The sequence below is a fragment of the Periplaneta americana genome, chromosome 15, assembly GCF_040183065.1.
Source record: "Periplaneta americana isolate PAMFEO1 chromosome 15, P.americana_PAMFEO1_priV1, whole genome shotgun sequence".
NCBI lineage: Eukaryota > Metazoa > Arthropoda > Insecta > Blattodea > Blattidae > Periplaneta > Periplaneta americana.
Genome location: NC_091131.1, coordinates 7,074,025 through 7,093,914, shown reverse-complemented (window position 1 = coordinate 7,093,914; position 19,890 = coordinate 7,074,025). Strand labels below are relative to the sequence as shown.

At 37.6% G+C, this 19,890-nt stretch overlaps 1 protein-coding gene across 3 annotated transcripts in view; it reads left to right on the top strand.

Annotated features, from left to right (window-relative positions):
• The window catches only part of Pif1A (PFTAIRE-interacting factor 1A), a 230,355-nt gene that overhangs the window by 20,979 nt on the left and 189,486 nt on the right, over positions 1-19,890 (top strand). For all 3 annotated transcript variants that reach the window (XM_069848923.1, XM_069848920.1, XM_069848921.1), the window contains exons 2-4: positions 2,113-2,359; positions 8,351-8,648; positions 13,414-13,527. In XM_069848923.1, coding sequence (XP_069705024.1) covers positions 2,166-2,359; positions 8,351-8,648; positions 13,414-13,527 — 606 coding nt within the window. In that variant the 5' untranslated portion in view covers positions 2,113-2,165. The remainder of the gene's footprint in view (positions 1-2,112; positions 2,360-8,350; positions 8,649-13,413; positions 13,528-19,890) is intronic.

Below are 19,890 nucleotides of genomic sequence, written 5' to 3'. Positions count from 1 at the left end.
GAATACTTGTAGATTGCGGGCGATGTTCCCCCGAATGCACCTCCCGTGACCGGTCACCGCCGCGACGCCGGCCAGCTGGCGCGCTTGGCCAGAACGCACAACCGCCCGAAATAAAACGTGATGTCAGAGCCGCCCGGCGCTCACGTGTGGTCGGACTCAAGGTGGACCAAAACACCTGAATCACTTCACAGCGCAACACAAAACACTTCCATGCTGTCTAACTAGCGTGTTCGCAATTGATGGCCTTCTTTTCCTTCTAAATTGGCTCTGTTGGTACAGCAACCGGCTACTGACTGGGAGGTGCCTTGTTCAGTTCCGGGTGGTGACGGATTTTCCTCGTTACCAGTACTTCTAGAGCGGTCTCACGGTCCACTCAACCTCCTGTCAAAATAAGTATCGGATCTCATCCTAAGGTTAAAGACTGTCGGAGCGTGGTGCCGACCACATCACCAAATTCTAGTGCCGAGTTCATGGAAGCATAGAACTCTACCTTCATACCCCCGTGCGCCTTCATAGAGTCCAAACAGAATACCTACCTTCAAACCTACCTACAACCTCTGATTGAGGTTCTGGCTGATATGTACATCTATTTACCAGACAGTACATTCCACTTGACGATATGTGTCAGAGGAAGAACAATTGTTTGTATGCATCTGAAGTCTGATTAGTGAAATATGTAGCTAGTCGGCGATGTATGCAATGGAGGGAGAAAGAAACTGTCCACCCTACCCCATTATCTCCTGGCATAGTTGCCTCATAACTAGTGCCATGTTGGTATCACATGTGAGGTTCAGACCTGTCTTTGGACAGTTTACTAAACAACAACAAACCTACCTACCTATATACGCTTATCTGCTTACATACCTATCCACTTACCTACCTATTTTCCTATTTACCTACCCACTTACCTACCTATCTACCTACGTACATACATATATTTACTTACCTACCTGCTTACCCACCCACTTATCTATTTACCTACCTACTTACCTATTTCCCACTTAGCTATTTACTTACCTACTTTCCTACATACCTACTTATATACTCACATACCTACCCACCCACTTACCTATTTACCTACCTAATTTCCTACATACCTACTTATCTACCTACTTACCTACCTGCGCATCCACTTACCGATTTGCTTACTTACCTACCTACCTACCCACCCACTTACCTATTTACTTACCTACTTTCCGACATACCTACTTACCTACCTACCCACCCACTTACCTATTTACCTACCTACTTTCCGACATACCTACTTACCTACCTGCCCACCCACTTACCTATTTACCTATCTACATACTTACTTTCCTACTTACCCACTCACCTAATTACAGACCTACCTACTTACGTGTCTACTTACCTACCTACATACCTACTTACTTACCTATCTACCCACCCACTTATCTACATATCTACCTACCTACCTACCCAGTTACCTACATATCTACCTACTTACCTACCTACCGACTTTCTTACATACCTATCTACTTACTCATTTACCTACATACATACCAATTGAAAATTGGACACATAGTTTATGAACATTTTACTCAGAATAGTCTATAATACCAACCCCGAAAATATTTTCTTTTGCTCCTGAAACATTACAACGCTATTCTTGGAATGTAGGCTATGTACAACGCTATGTACCACCTCTTTTTACTCTTTAGGGGCCGTATTCATAGACATTTTTAGCGCGGGTTTCCGGTGGATGATCAGCGTTTTTCGTATTCATAAACCAGTGTTAGCGATAGGATATGATTTGAATTCTGTACAAGTAACGGTGGATAGCCGGGGCTAGCTTAGTACGGTCGTAGCGCGTGCTGCGAAATGTCTATGAATAGCACCGTAGAAGTTTTGCTGTTCTTCCCGAAAATTCTGCCGCGCCGTGAATAGGGCGTTGGTTAATAGAAAATGTATTTATCTGAAATACTTCCCCATTTTATGAAAGCCTTATCCAAGAAAAAATCAAGAGCCGCAAATGGAAGTAGAAGCCACGATTATTGTTTCAGTACAGTTGCATGGTTTTAGTATTTGCATGACACTGTTTATTTCGAACTGTGTATGAGCAATGTGCTGACGCGATGTGGGCGGCGCCCTTAGGTGCGGCGGCCGGTGGACCCAGGGAAGAGCTTCCTTCCATTCGGCAGCTGGAGATGGAGGCGCCCGCCGCCTCGAACACGAAGGTGACAGCTGCGCTCCGGGAGGAGTTGGCCACGGTGCGCGCCGCCCTGGCCAACGAGCGCTCCGCCTGCAGGGCCCTGCAGAGGGACCGCGCGGCGGAGATCAGGGCCGTGCGCGAAGAGGAGGGTCGGCGGCGCCGCGACGCCCTCTGCGACCTGCGCTCCAGGTAATCAAGGACTTGTGATGTGTTGTCTCAAGTTGTAATCAGAGAATAGTCCACAGTTCAGAGATTCCTGTAAAAATAGAACGATATAGGCTATTGTAGGATTGATATTTGAAGGTTTAGATGAATTGCATTGTGCTTATACAGGATGTCCCGCAGCGGGTTGTACAGTAGTGGCAAAAAGAACCGCACCGACGGAATAATCAAAGTCCCCGAAATGAGCCACTGCGCATGCCATGCCCGCATTCACAAGATAGCGAGTAATCTATTGAAATTGTTGTAGTTTGGACTGCTGACGTAGCCCATTTCGAAAGCCATTAGAAAATAAGCTGATAAAATTCATTTTCGTTTTGTTGGTAGTTTGACCGATAAGCAAATTATAATAGGTTAGGATTGAATGGGGCCGTCTATTCCTTATCTTATAATGTAGTATAAATATGTTACATTTTATTGATGAACGTTTCCGGCATATTTATGCCATCTTCAGATCTTAAAAAGTTGTCTTTATACATGCTTAATAAATGCCACATAGGTTAATTGCAATACATAACAACGAAATCATAATTGCACTATTTTTAAGGTGAACTTGTGATTACTATGTCCATGTTCAGCTATTGATTGTACAATGTCACTTCATAATATGTTAAAACACAAACACTAGATGAATGAACAGATTAAAAACGTTAGCATTAAACATTAGTAGATGACACTTGATAAAATTCATAAGACTAATGTTCAAGTGACATTGTACAATCAATAGCTGAACGTGGACATAGTAATCACAAGTTCACCTTAAAAATAGTGCAATTATGATTTCGTTGTTATGTATTGCAATTAACCTATGTGGCATTTATTAAGTATGTATAAAGATAACTTTTTAAGATCTGAAGATGGCATAAATATGCCGAAAACGTTCATCAATAAAATGTAACATATTTATACTACATTGTAAGATAAGTAATAGACGGCCCCATTCTTTCCTAACCTAACCTATGATAAAATTCATGTTCTTGTAAAATATCGCTGCAATCGAAAAGTATTGGGAATAAATTTGAATAAGGAACAAAAAAAGTTTCCTTCCCAGGCAGGATTCGAACCACGAAAGTCTTAGTTATCAGTCTATCACGTTCTGGAGTGAATAAAGCTCTGGAATCAGCTACAAGGGTCGGTCCGGTTTTTTTTGCCACTACTGTACATAGCTTACCTACGTGTTCCTGGGATTATTTTGAGTGAAAAAGTTCTAATCAGCATGGGTCCGAATTGCAACCGTATCTACAGAAAACACAATTCTAAATTAATATAGTAATATGTTACAAGAGCGGTATGTTGACGTTTTCATGGTCGAGGAAAAGATTGAAAACGCGAAACGTAGTTGAGCTTTTTTAATTTCCGAGAACATGAAAACAAACATACCTCTCGTGTATCGTACATTATTTTGTGCAAAGATCGTTTATTACATACCTGAAAGACGAATTTCTAATTAGTTGCAATTAAATCTCCATGTTGGTTTCTGTTTAATGACGGCAACTTCGGAAAACCAAAATATCTTTCTTCAACATTGTTGCTGTAAAATGTTTTCTGTGTTTACTATACTCCAGCAGGCCGTGATATACGTCTGTCTTTTTTCCCCCAGTCTATAAATGCGAACTTAAAACAAACGGTAAGGTTATGTAATGATTTATTTTTCATTTTAATATTTTAACAATATTATTTATATAACATATTGCAGTAATAACATCCGCATCTGGAATCTTGTTGATTTTTTCACGGCTTCCTTAATGTTACTTGTATCAGGAATGCAATAAGTTTCGTGGAGTAGTAGACTTTACTTAATTTTTGCAAATATTTAAAAATAATAATTAACATTGCAATTTAGGTGAAATTGCAGTGGTAAGTTTCCAATTTATAATTATTACTATGTTAAACGTCTCTAAAAATAATATGTTAAAAGCCTAAAGCAGTAAAATGAATGTCGCGCTTAAGCGATAAGAAGAGGGAAATTGTTATGTGTGTTGCATTGGGAATACTGAATGTGGTATTTCACACTTACCGCGTATTGGTTCTGTGCGGAAAACAAGCAAATACGCACGATCTCGCACAAATGTTATTTGTGATTTAATTACAACAGTATGCATCCTCGTCGTGAGATTGTAGTTCAGTTAATATTAAACAGAATGTGCGCATATCGCTCAGCTACATGAATTTGGTTTATACCCATTTCACATCCAAAGTGTCCAGGCTCTGCAACAAGTGATGTTATCACACAAAGCATGTGGCTGCAGCAAAATGGCGCACCTCCACATTTTGATAGGTGTGTGACTGCATTTTTAAATCAACAGTTTTCACGTCGTTGGATTGGTCAAGGAGGTCCAGTGGTTTGGCCACCAAGATCACCAGATGTCTCCATTAGATTACTTCCTTTGGGGGAACATGATATCAGTTGTGTATGCTGCTCGGTCGAACACAAGGATCGAACTTCTCGGTAAAATAAAGGAGTGTGGTGAAGGCTTGTGAAATGATGGCGGTTTTGTAATGAGAGCGATGAACTCTCTTACAGACAGAGCTCAAGGATACCTTGACAACCTGGTGGTCATTTCGGACCTCAAATGTGACAAATCAGAATGTGTATTCCTCAAAACAAAATTGCAAAGTCAGTCACAAGTAATAAAATTATTAATTTAAAATTGTGCTTTCTGTAGATACCGTTGAAATTCGGACCCATGTTGATTAGAACTTTTTCACTCAAAATAATTCCAGGAACACGTAGGTAAGCTACGGACATTCCGCTGCGGGACACCCTGTAGCTTACGATTAGACTAAGCCTATGTCTCGTGATCAGAACATAGTACGAAATGGAAATACAAATCCAGACGTTTAAGATGGGCAAGGTATGTAGCACGTATGAGTCAATATAGAAATGCGTATAGAGTGCTAGTTGGGAGACCTGAGGCAAAAAGACGTTTGGGAAGGCCGAGACGTAGATGGGAGGATAATATTAAAATGGATTTGAGGGAGGTGGGATATCATGATAGAAACTGGATTAATCGTGCTCAGGATAGAGACCTATGGCGGGCTTATGTGAGGGCGGCAATGAACCTCCGGGTTTTCTCAAAGCCATTTGTATGTAAGTAGAGGGAGATAAGTACTTAAAGTCGCCTGCCTGGCACCCCAGGTGACCATACAAATTTAGAAAAAATATACAACAGAAAAATACCACTTTAAAGTAGGAAACCATAATACCTAGGTAACAAGATCGTCATTTGTTTCCCGCATAGATAGTCAATTGAAAATGGCGGCGCCGTTCAAACGTTTTGGTGAAGCTAACATTAGTGAAATAAAATTTTAGTAAGTCAGTTAGTCCACACCTGTGGAGTAACGGTCAGCGCGTCTGGCCGCGAAACCAGGTGGCCCGGGCTCGAATCCCGGTCGGGGCAAGTTACCTGGTTGAGGTTTTTTCCGGGGTTTTCCCTCAACCAAATACGAGCAAATGCTGGGTAACTTTCGGTGCTGGACCCCGGACTCATTTCACCGGCATTATCACCTTCATTTCATTCAGACGCTAAATAACCTAGATGTTGATACAGCGTCGTAAAATAACCCAATAAAATAAAAAAAAAAAATAAAATAAGTCAGTTAATATTTTATTGTATTAGAATATTTTTTCTTCTAATCTTTATATACTTTCTTCTAAACGTGTAATAGTCAGTTAAATCCCACTCGAGTTTTGATTTTCTCTAGATAGTTCAAAACCTCTAGTGTGATTACTCTTTATAAAAATGTAGCCTGTCTTTCTCATTCCATGTGACATCCATATAGTTTCAACATCTTTTTTAAGTGTAAACAGTATTCTCTGAGTTTTATCCTCTGTTCCTCTCTCAAAGTGAGATGCCAAGTTATAATTACATAAAATTTCTGGCCTACTTACGCCCTATCAATTATTGTTTAAGTATAGGCATACAAAGGCTTGGCTAAAATACCTAAGTGGAAATGAAAAATTCTCTTTTTGCGGGTTGCAAGAGTATGGCCCAGTTTCACCAACCTTTGTTAAATATTTAACATATTGTTATGGCAGTTTAACAGTAAACTTAACGGAACATCAACTGTTGTTACTGCTAACATCATGTTAAACCCACTGTTAAATTAACATAGCATACTCCCGCAGTTAAATCCTTAACATCCTGTTACAGCATGAATCATGGCTGCCAGGGAACATATGTTACACGCCGCATTATTATATCAAGATATATTTGCAGTGAAAACAATTAGCTGCAATCACTGCTTCGGAATAGATATGTTCATAAGTACTAAAATGATTCATATTAATATTAATAATAATAATAATAATAATAATAATAATAATAATAATGATAATAATAATGATTTATTTTAGCTGGCAGAGTTAAGGCCGTAAGGCCTTCTCTTCCACTCAACCAGCAAAAAGTGTATAATATTAGCACTGCATCCGCAGTAAAGAGAAGATGTGTGCTTATTAACGTAAGCATTTCTGTGATTATTATTTCTTATTAATACCCAGATATAATTGCAGATTTTCAAAACGATATTTCTTTATTTCACTGATTTAAAAGTTCACATGTAATTGTGACCAATGACGTGTGAAGATAAGTTAGATGTATAAGATATGAAAATAATGTTAACGCTTACCATTGTAGTATTCAGCATCACAATTATTTTCATTTTCTATTGGTTCTGTTTGATCCTGGATAATTGAAAGAATCTTCCCACAAATATCAACTTTGAGAGTGAAAGTTCCAATGTCAATTTTCAAATATTCCACTGTATCTTCTGCATGATCCGTCTTAGCATTTATTTTAATATTTTCATAACACTGATTTATTTCATAATTCCCGTTTTCACATCCAAATGGCGATTGAAAATACTGGGTTAAAGAGCCATGCTTGTTCCCGTTTCCTAATGAAAGTTCCATCACTACATTTATTTTGAGTTCAATTACATTCCTATAGTTAATTTGTAGATCCACTAAAATAATAATAATAAATAAATAATCTAATTATAATAGTACATTATGCAACGAGCCTGTAATGGTAGTAATTAAGACGCAAGTATGATTGTTTATGAAACGAGCGCAAGCGAGTAAGGCAGTAAGTCCACGTAAGGCAGGCATGTCAATTGATGCCCATAGGAGCAAGCGCGCTTTAGAGCCCAGGAGAGCCTGAGCACTTTACAGCGGAAAGGAAAGAGACAGACGAAAGAGGTGGTATATGCCGCTTGGTCGAGCTATATACAGGGATGGCCAGCACTGATTCAGATAAAGGGAAGAGAACTTATTAAAACTCTATCCACGTTAATTTTTAGATTTGCCTGAGAAGTATAAGTGCATTATAAGAATGTAAGTTTTAATTTTAATGCTAATTTTTCACAAGTTTGATTTTTTTATTCAAAAGAAATATTTTCTCAACTTTTCGTATAGAAAAGTGAAATTTTCAGGTATAGGCCTATTTATTTAGTAGCCTTACAGAATGTTTTCGTAAATCTAATAAATAATTATAATTATATTTCTCATATGAGGTAAAATTACTGCTCCTTACACGTTTCTTTTTCTCGAATTCCGTTGTAATTATGTTAGTCTATAAACTTCCATGATGTAAAAAATACAATTCTCCGCTAAAACAAATGACTACACCAACTAAAGGAACATTCAGTAAACTTCCATACAATCACTGCTTCTTTGATTCCTTTTACATTACTCTTAACATCATGTTACCTAACCAAAGTACTTCAAATGGTTGGTGAAACATTATTACACTAACAGGATGTTTAATTTTTAACAACACGTTAGCGTTATTTTAACGAAGATTGGTGAAACTGGGCATATGTCTTGAAAATCCAATGGATGCAGGCAGAAGAAATGGTCCAGAACTGAATATAAGTCGAATATATTTATTTTGTTGTCTTCCTTTTCGACATGCATACGCTACTCGTATCGATAGGCATTCGTATGTCGCTTGTCTGCAGGCTGGAACGCGATCATGAAGACGCCCTCCAGCGCCAGAAGGACGCCGTGAAGAAGACGCTGGACGCCGAGATGCTGCGCGAGCTCAAGGCCAAAGACGCCGAGCTGCGTCACCTGCTTGGCGAGGCGCATGCGCGGGAAGAAGCGCTGAAGCTGGAGTTGCGGGATGCTGTACGCGCGGCCCGCGACACTGGCTCGCACGAGCAGCAGCAGCAGGAACATGGCGGAGACGCGCACAGACTGCAGCAGGAAGTGACGACACTGCGCGAGCGCAACAGACAGCTGGAGGAACGCCTCGAGGTAGCTACCCTTTCTTGTAATTTAGCCTATTGCGGGCAATTTATTTTATAACTAGCCGTACCCGTGCGCTCCGCTGCACTTGTCAGAAATAAATATAAAGTAATTACATAATTAAAATAGCACACTGGTCCAGGGAACATTCGTGTTTGATAGAAGGATAAATCGTTTAATATGTCACTTAATTTAAATTGTATTTAAATAATTAAAATGCGATCATTTTTGTCCAGAGACCACTCATTTAGTGCAATGATAATTCATTTAACGTATTTCTTAATTGTTATTACATGCAAATAATTAAAATATAATAATTTGGTTCAGAGAACATCCGTTTTTGGTGCAATTTGGTCCCATCAAAATTTTGCATAGAATAAAACTTGTCGGAAATCACCTTTAAAAAAGCTTTTGTAATGTAACATTTTTCATGAAAATTAATAATAAGGGAGATATTTCGATTTATTTAATTCAAGCCCCCTTATAACCCGCTTTTAAATAAAGTATTTTGAATGCCATATAGCCTAAAATCTAAGTTACAACGAACTTAATTTATATATATCAATTTTCATATAAATCGGTTCAGCCATTATCGCGTGAAAAGGTAACAAACATCCAGACAGACAAACAAAAATGTCAAAAAAAGCGATTTTCGGTGTCAGGATGGTTAATTATACATGTTAACACCAATTATTTTTGGAAAATCTAAAATTACCAGAAAAATTTTGGCTACAGATTTATTATTAGTATAGATGTAATAAGTTCGCTTGAAACCCGTCTTGATATAAGGGGACATGGAATTGCCTGTCTTGAAAATGTTGAATTATGTCTTGCATAAGGAACTTAGAAACAGTAGGTTACCTATTGCATTTCTGCTTATCGGTTTAAACGACGAACAAAATGAAAAATAAGAAAATTAGAAACAGTAGTTTTTCCTCAATTTATTTTCTTACTCAGAAATAATTTTTTCCCATTCGTATACAGAATGTTTCAAAAGTGAGGGTCAATAATTTACAGATGAAAAGTGTGTGTGTGTATCCATTGCCTATCCACTTCACTTGCGTGATTCGGGTTCCGTATATAGCGGATAGATGGCAGGACTGTAACGTATTTTTCAAGTTGCACACCACTTCGGTGGACCACGCTATGCATAATGTCTATCTGTGGAGAGTTATGTCGTGTATTTTATTTATTTATATTTATATTTATATTTATTTATTTAATAACAACATATACATAAAAACGTTACATTAAAATACCCCGAAAGAGCAAAGCTCGTGTTCGGGGACAGTTCCGTTACATAGATATACATACTTTGTAGACAAAATACTTAAGAAAAAAATCACATAAAGATGATAATAAAATTAGTAAATAATAATACTAGTAATAACTGAGTGAAAAAAGAGACGATGTTGAGATTGATTGATTAATATTAAATTATTATTAGTAGTATAGTTAGTGCAGGTCATGTTGATATAGTAACCAAGATAAAATAGAAAAATATATTTAGGATAGAAATAAACTTGTTTCACATTACACAGGGAAGTCTGTCATATAAATTTTTTAATTCTGGATCTGAAAATTTCATTGTATTAGGATGAGTGTCTGTTTAAGTGTTCGTGTAAGTGCAGTGAAGAGAATGGGTGAGGAGGATGTTGTGGAAGGGAGAAGGGGAAACTCTGTTCCGGCACATAGCTTACATCTGTCGAAAAGCACAAAGGGACCGCCAGGCTTAATGTCCCCATCCGATGGACGAATCTCTATCAACAGTGACATATGCCTTCTCTTCATATGCACTGCGGAGAGATTTGGGATTTAACCCAGGCATATTGGTAAACAATCTAGTGGTTGAATGGTGTCCGTCGCCACCTCTCTTAGTCTCGAAGTAGAAATTTTACACTAAAATTTTTTACCCGGCCGTGAATCGAACCCAGCCGGCTAGTCTAGCGGCAGACATGCTACCACAGAGCTAACTCGGCGGAAATAGATGAAAAGTACACACTGAAAGCAAAGAAGCTTCAATAAACATTGATTCGCAAGTTAACCGTTCCTGCAATATTCCCTTAGGCAGAGGAAAGTCTGTCCCGTGGCCTCCTAGGTTACCGGATTTAAATCCGATTAGATTTCTGTGTTTGGAGTCATTTAAAAAACCTAGTTTACACTTCAGAGATCAACACACTTAAGGAATTGCTTCGGATTGAATGTTTCCTTCAGCAAATAAGGAATGACCCAGGACTGCCCGAGAGGATTCGCAGCTCACTATAGAGAAGAGCACAACGTTGCGTTCAGATGCATGGACAGCATTTTGAACATCTACCCTAGGCAGACTTCGGTTAAGGATGTCTGCACGTCTGCTCTTAGTCAACGAGGAATCTCAACAGAATATGTGCATTATCTCGACAACAATTAATTTGCGGGCCAATATGTATGGAGCTTTTTGCTCGTGTTAATTTGTACTATTCATGTATAAATTATTGACTATCACTTTTGAAACACACTGTATTTCTTCAACGATTTTCAGTACATTACTACATTAAATTTTTAACAACTTTCAAAAACGTTGTTTGTGTCAATGTGAAACATACATTAAACAGAAGCTGGGGAAAGGTTCGTTTTGTGTGAGAAGTAAATAATAAACTTAAGGTTTCTGTATGCCCCTTGTACTGTATTAGAGTACGGAGTCGGTGCTGTGCTGTGTTAAATTGCGTGTGGATAACGTCCTGCTACATATTGTAGGCTATAGGGCTGTCGGTAATTCAAGCCTCAAACATGACAAGGAAAACCCTTTAGAAACAATCCGTTACCTTACGTCAGTGATGTCAGAGCAAGCGCATTTTTCTGAGCTTGACGTCGTGCTCGGGCATCAAGCGCTAAGTATGGAAAGAGGAAGGGTTGTGCATATGAATAAGCAGCCTGTTGGATTAAGAAAACAGTGGTGCACAAACTTCAAACGGAACGTGAAATTTTATGTCGTTATTTTTATATGGCTTCTTTCTGTTTGATATTATCTATATTGTCTGTAAAACAAAAGTACTAACACTGATTTCTTAATATTGCACTTGTGTTTTAAATCTTAATAACATAATAGAGAGTTAAGACGGAATATTCACTTAAATTCCATAGTAGTATTAAGTGGGTGAAACACATCATTCATAAAGAAAGTGATATTCCAAAGAAAGAGATTGAGTATGACATGATAAGTTGGAATTTATGTTGATGGTATCTTTAGCCTTACAAAAGTAATCAATAAACTAATCAAAACAATATTACAGTACAAAGCAAAGTTACCTAGGTACTGTATCTCTTTTAAGTGTAACTAATACTCCATAACAAAACTCTTATCGCATTATGCTTTTAAGGTGATATTTGTGAGCAACTTCCTATCATCAGAATATTGAATTATTTTCTCGAAATCTGCTGAAGCTATAGAGCTGACATTTTTACAACACATGGGCACGTACCTTTTGCTTATGATGTAACAGTAGTTGCTTTGTTAATTCATTTCCTTACAAACAGTTTCCACGCGAATATTTCAAAATTTTCAATACACTATCTTCAGTAATACGTGTATACGGTATATTAGATTTACGAAAACATTCTGTAAGGCTACTAAATAAATATGCCTATACCTGAAAATTTCACTTTTCTATACGAAAAGTTGAGAAAATATTTTTTTTGAATAAAAAAATCAAACTTGTGAAAAATGAGCATTAAAATTAAAACTTACATTTTTATAATGCACTTATACTTCTCAGGCAAATCTAAAAATTAACATGGATACAGTTTTAATAAGTTTTCTTCCCTTTATGTATTGAATCAGTGCTGGCCATCCCTGAATATAGCTCGACCAAGCGGCATATACCACCTCTTTCGTCTGTCTCTTTCCTTTCCGCTGTAAAGCGCTCAGGCTCTCCTGGGCTCTAAAGCGCGCGCTTGCTCCTGTGGGCATCAATTGACATGCCTGCCTTACGTGGACGCTTCATATTGTAAACTGTGCATTCTTGTGAAAATCCCGTATTCATTCGATGCTTTATGTTAGGTTAGTTTAAAATAATTATCTTTTGTGTCCCATCATCTGTCATTGCTCCTCACGTGTCGATGCATGCCTTATCTTCCGGCGCGAACATAGGAGCAATCAGCTGTTGGAGCGCTGAAGGATGTTGCGTCAGTGTTGCCAACTGGACGGAAATTCCGTCAAAATTGACGGAATTTTAAGGTAGCGGACGGGAAAAAAATGGCTTTGACGGGTGACGGATTTTCTGGCGGAAATTACGATTTACATCGTCTTTTGACATTTTTAGCTGCTGTCATTCTTAATTGTTTAATTTGTGGGATATTTTACTTTTTATTTGAACAGCCCTGCCTGTTACGCATTATGTTTAAGAATCCCCTGCTTCTGAGTTGCTCGTAATCAAGTCAGATGTTGACGAATGATTATTTTAATCAGAATTGGTAAGTAAGTTGTGTTAAAATTTGCTTATATATATTTTTTTTTTAACTTTGACGGATTCTGAGGGATTTCCAGGTGTTATACTGACGGGGATACAATTTATGTGTTGGCAACACTGTGTTGCGTTATGTTTCTTGATATGCTCAGTCTTTTTGTGTTTGGCATGAAGACTACGGGCAGGAAAGTTGACAGCATGCGTTTCCGCGAAAATGTCGAATCGAAATCAGTGTTTTGTAGCATCACAATGCTGTCTCTGTGGAGAAATAAGAATCCATAGACACATCGCTGGCCATCTGAGTGAGTTGAATGTCTGTTGTGTTGCAGTTGGTGGTGCAGGCGGACCGGGAGAAGACGGCGGAGCTGCGCAGCCAGCACGAGGAGCACCAGCACCAGCTGCTGCAGCTCACCAGAACCACGCAGCAGGAGGCGCACCGCCTGGTGAGTATCATTTACCAACTCTGTTACTTTTCGTCCTCGCGATATCTAGTTGTTTGCCATTAGATTCGATGTTAGTGACCATGAATGCCTTGGGAATCGCTGAACTTTCACTGACTACTGGCATGTTAATGGCACATTGATTTTCTTTTTCTGATAAAGCCAACTCGATAGCAGTCACTCTCTAGTAACACTGAAAGACCGGGACTGTTGAGTGCTTCAAGATTGCAATGTCATGTTCCTTCACTCTCTTCGATATTATGACAGTGCCTATAATGTTGAGATAGTACCGCTCACAGTAGAACTCCGCATTAAAAAAAGAAGCAATTCATATTTTCCTCCATTATTTAAATTATACAGGGTGATGCAGGAGGAATAGTAAATATTTTAGGGATGGTAGAGGTGACGCAAAAAGAGCTTGCCACGGAAAGCTGCGCGAACTTTCGGAAATGTTCGGGTGCACTCGACCTCGCTTCGATTCGATTGGCAGTTCTCAGTCGTCTGCTGGCTTGATTTTCGAGTGAGATTTATCACAGCGTATGTAACGTAACCTAAACCTAGTTGCAGAGTAACTAGTAACATAACATTGTTGAAAATACAGAAGCACGAATTTTTTTTGCACATAAAATCACTGAATGTTAAATGTTATGTTTTATTTAACGACGCTCGCAACTGCAGAGGTTATATCAGCGTCGCCGGATGTGCCGGAATTTTGTCCCGCAGGAGTTCTTTTACATGCCAGTAAATCTACTGACATGAGCCTGTCACATTTAAGCACACTTAAATGCCATCGACCTGGCCCGGGATCGAACCCGCAACCTTGGGCATAGAAGGCCAGCGCTATACCAACTTGCCAACCAGGGAGACAAAATCACTGACTGAAATGACAGATGTTATAAGAAATATGTAATCGTGTAATAATTGATATTTGACGTTGTAATAAAACACTAATACTATGTGATTTTATTAAAATGTTCCGATAACTAGGGTACTATGGTCGGTTTATTTTAATCTGTATATACTCCTTATGTTACTAGCGAAGCCTGTTTCGTTTTTCATACATTTATAAACGTTATAAATAATTCCCTAGTTTGACTGTGTAACGTTTTATTAGCACTTCCTAATTTAGAGCGGAACAGGGGCATTGTTAAATACATAGAATGTTATACAGAACTCTGTTATTTAACAAACACACTTTGAACTACATAAAACTTCTGATATCAGGGATAAAACGCAGAATATGTAACGCACAAGCTGGTTTCTACCCGCTCTGCACAGCAACACTCCACGATACGAAGAGCTCAAGACCGTGCCTTCGAATGCGCCCTGTAATCAGCATTGGGTGATTCATAACAACCCTGTAACGAGCATGGCGGCACGAGGGCCGAATATCGTTCTCTACGCATCAGTCAAATGGGCAAGCTTTCTTTGCGCTTCCTCTAGTGTGGACTATCCTGATTAAAGAAATTCATATAAACTTTTGTCCAATTTTCAATGGGTGTGGAGATACAGCTGCTTGAATGTTATGCATAATAAGTCTTACAAAATCGTATGAAGGAGCCACAAATGACTAAGTACTATTGACTACGTATAAAGGGATTGAAGGTATCGTCTGGGTGCAGCACTGTTTTTAGTTACCATGGCTACAAGAATGGACATGCTCTTCCAGCATGACGGATCCCGTTTGCATTTTGTCGTGACACATCATCTAAATCTCACATTCTCCGAACGATGGATCGGTGGTGGTGATCACGTGCATTGGCCATCAAGATATTCAAAATTTGGGAAATGATTTGTAATTTTATTATAAAGTCTTGGGCCGAAACTAGCACCATGTTTAAGAGCTGCACTTGTATGGCATTTAGGTTTAGAAAAGGAAAGTAGACTTCTGTCTTCGAGTACGGTATTCATGTCGATTAGATTTACCGATATGTTTTGATTTCTGTGGTAGTAAGTTAGTAAACTATGGATCATGACTTTAATTCGCATCTTCTTGACGTTACTTCGTTTATTATCATGTGTTTCAATCTAATTCAGATTGTTATTTTTCACTCTAACAACAATGTATCACTAAGCCTCAAGGCATTTACTCTATTTATTGTATCACGGTACTCTTTGTCAATGGCAACCTGTAGTGGTTACAGAAATAAATAAATAAGTAAATAAATAAATAAAACAATAAATAAATAAATAATCAAATAAATAAATAAATTATTAAAATAAATAAATAAATATTTTTTTCAATAGTTAATGCTTTAAAATCTGTATGAATTAAATTTGTTGGGTAATCCATATTTTTAGTTAGACAAATTTTTATTAATCTTCTGTGTAATAAAATTAATGGATTAAGTACAGATGATGGTACTCCACCCCAATTTATTATACCATATTGTATTAATGATTGTACCAAAGCTAAAAATATTATTCTCAATGCGTCCTTAGTGATAAAATTTCGACGTATTATGAATTTATATTGTTTTTCTTATACTTGTGCACATAAAATCAATTTGTTTATCCCAACGTAAATGCTAAGCTATAATAATTCCTAAATATTTAACTTGTGTTGAAGGTGTTAGATGTGGGCAAGTACATTACATGAAATATTATGTATTACTAAGTGATAATTATTCATAGTTGGAGAAAAACCTTTCGTTGTTAAAGGAAATGAAATATAGATAGTTTTGTTAATATTTAAGGACAGGAGATTAGACTCAAGCCAATTTTTCACTGCGTTAATTCCATTGCTAGCAGTTAAATAAGTGTTATCCCAATTTTACCCATTAAATGTTAGTACAGTATCATCTGCAAAAGAAAATATATTACCACCATAAAGAAAGCATTGGTTTAATGGGCCTTGTCTAGTACATATATTATGGTATGTAGGCGTTTCTACATTTTGATGGAATAGCCTCATAATAATAAGTGCAATGCAATTTTTGTTAACGTGGAATCCTCTGTATAGCCTACATTGTATAGTATTGTTGCAGTGAAATTAAATGAAATATCGCACACGGCGAAACTTCTGTGCCCTCTGTGGGCACGACGGTGAACCACGTCAGTGTGGAGAAAGCCGTGTGGGAGGAGGGGGGAGTGCTGTCAAGCGTTGAGTATCGAGTGGCTACCATACTGGTCGTTGGGTCTGCTGCTACGACTAATGCTGCTGCTGCTACTACTTTGTAGTTGGTTAAACGACGCTGTATCAACAACTAGGTTACTTACCGTCGATGAAATTGCAGATAGCGAGATGGTATTTGGCGAGATGAGGCCGATTACCTGACATTCGCCTTTCAGCTATTACCGCTGCTTTTGTGTACAACGTACAGTACAAGGGACACGATTCGGTACCATTGTACATTTTTTTAGTTTTGGACCGATGAAACTGCAGGTAGTTTTATTTTCGCCAGGTTGTATGAGCTGCGAATCGCCTTATGGACCCGTAGTCAGTTTGTATACTGTTACATTTTTACCGATATTGTTATTAAATCATATCCAAAGCTTCTGTAACAGTGTTACGTTCAATATACTGGCGAAAAACATAAAACGCTGAACAAACTTTGGATCTGGAGTGTGAAAACAATCTGAACTGCTGACAAGTCTCCTCCGGCTGACTCATTCCAGACTAGAAACAAGTAATTATATTATTCATTTCGCAACCATGATGACAAAGAAAAATAGAAGTGTGACACCTGTAAGTCCCATCGCTCTAATTTCCGGCAGCCAATCGCGTTGCAGTTCGGCTACATTTAAACGTGTGCGTCTTGTGATTCGCTTATGAAGACGTTTTCTTAAGGCTCGATTAATACTTAATATAATCGCCCTCCATTTTGGCTCTTCCGTTGGCGTTCACAGAAGCACACGAAGACGTTATTTGCCGCTCAATTATTTGCTGAATTACAGTGCGTTTGATTTATTATCATAGGAGCTACGAAATGATAATCTTTAACGGTGTGGCAAATAGATTCCTCGCCTGGTAGCTCGGCAACGAAAGAACAAAAATGGCGAACGATACTACCTACCTAGACTTTATAGAGCCTTCACTTCCTAAGACGTAAGCAAAGAGGAGGAGTCACGCCGGGAATAACAGCGTCGCGACTACAATTTCTGGTTATACGTCTTTTAACGTCTTTCATAACAATAATTCTGTTCCTTCATCATGATGGGAATATTATGAACATTCATATTTTATTGTCACTATTGTCAGGAATTATTATTTAAGAGAATTACAGGAATGAAATCCTTTAATATACAGTACATATGAGGAGATGGGCTTTGATAATATGTAGAATGTAAACAAAACTCATTTTTGTTATGGCATACTTACGTAAGGTTCATTGCCGCCCTCACATAAGCCCGCCATCGGTCCCTATCCTGAGGAAGATTAACCCAGTTTCTTTCATCATATCAGACCTCCCTTAAAGCCATTTTAATGTTATCCTCCCATTTACGTCTCGGCCTCTCCAAAGGTCTTTTTCCCTCCAGCCTCCCAACTAACACTCTATATGCATTTCTGGATTCGCCTATACCTGCTACATGCCCTGCCCATCTCAAACGTCTGGATTTAATGTTCCTAATTATGTCAGGTGAAGAATACAATGCGTACAGCTCTGCGTTGTGTAACTTTCTCCATTCTCCTGTAACTTCATCCCTCTTAGCCCCAAATATTTTTCTAAGCGCCTTATTCTCAAACATCCTTAATCTCTGTTCCTCTCTCAAAGTGAGAGTCCAAATTTCACAACCATACAAAACAAACGGTAATATAAATATTTTACAAATTCTAACTTTCAGCTTTTCAAAAAGCTTCTAAACCGAATAATAACAGGCATTTTCCATATTTATTCTGCGTTTAATTTCCTCCAGAATGTTATTTATATTTATTACTATTCTTCCAAGATATTTAAATTTTTCCACCATTTCAAACGATAAATTTCGAATTTTTATATTTCCATTTCATATCATGTTCTGGTCACAAGACATAATCATATACTTTGTTTTTTCAGAACTTGCTTCCATACCTATCGCTTTACTTGCTTCCAGTAAAATTCCCATGTTTTCCCTAATAGTTTGTGGATTTCTTCGTAACATATTCACGTCATCCGCATAGACAACCAGGCGATGTGACCCGTATAGAGACTGAATATGAATGATATCATACACTAATTTAGAAGAAATCTGTGTTTACAGGTAGACAGACACCATGTACAAAACCACATTTTGAATGTCAAGAGATCCTGAAAACATGTATTTCCGATGATATATCGAAATCTAGTTTCTGCAGTATCACAATACTTCTCCTTTCGTATAACGAAAAAGTCAATAAATGTATTTTGGGAACGGACACAAAGCAATATTAATAACCATCACATTTGCCTTATTGTTGAAAAGATCGCCAGTCTCTGACTAGGAGGGAAAACCAACGCATCCGGTGAAGAAAGTAATACTTTGCATGTTTTCATCCAAAAATTCTTGAGTCCTCATTGTATTGTATTGTATTTATTAACATTCCACGGTATTCATACAAGCTTACAGCTAGAATATGGAACAAGTCAAAAAACTTAATACTATTATAAAGTCTTAATTTATAGTCACAGTCTAGATGAAATATATACAGACGAGATTTACAATATAGTCTACTAGTACAACACAAAGTTTTAGTATCAATTTCATGAAGTGTTATTGAATGTCATGAATTCACCTACAGAATAGAAGGCGTGAGAAATTAGGTACTTCTTTAATTTGGCCCTAAATAATTTTATGTTTTGACTTTCATTTTTTATATCGATAGGGAGGCTATTAAAATTTTTACTGTCATATAACGCACTCCTTTTTGATAGCACGATAGACTTGCCGATGGAGTATGAAAGTCATTTTTTGATGTGTATTTATGCTATGAACTGTTGAATTAGTTACAAAGTTTTCACGATTACATACGAGGAAGATTGAAAAGATATACTGACAAGCCATGGGCATTATTTGTAGTTTTTTTAAAATAGTCCTACACGATTCCCTAGATTTGGCACCTACTATTATTCTAATTACTCTTTTTTGTAATAGAAATATACTGTTACTATCTGTGGAATTTCCCAGAATATTATTCCAAAACTCATTACCGAGTGGAAGTATGCAAAGTATATTGTTTTTAAGGTATTGATATTTACTATCTTTTGCATAGATCTAATAGCAAATCAAGCTGAATATAGTTTGGGGGTAATTTCTTTAATATGATTTTTCCAATTTAACACATTATCGATTTTTAAGCCAAGAAATTTGGTTGTTGTTGTTTCTAATAGGGATCTATTGTTAATTATTGCGCTAGAAATTTGCGACGTTGAATTTGAACAGGATTTAAATTGAATTATGTTAGTTTTG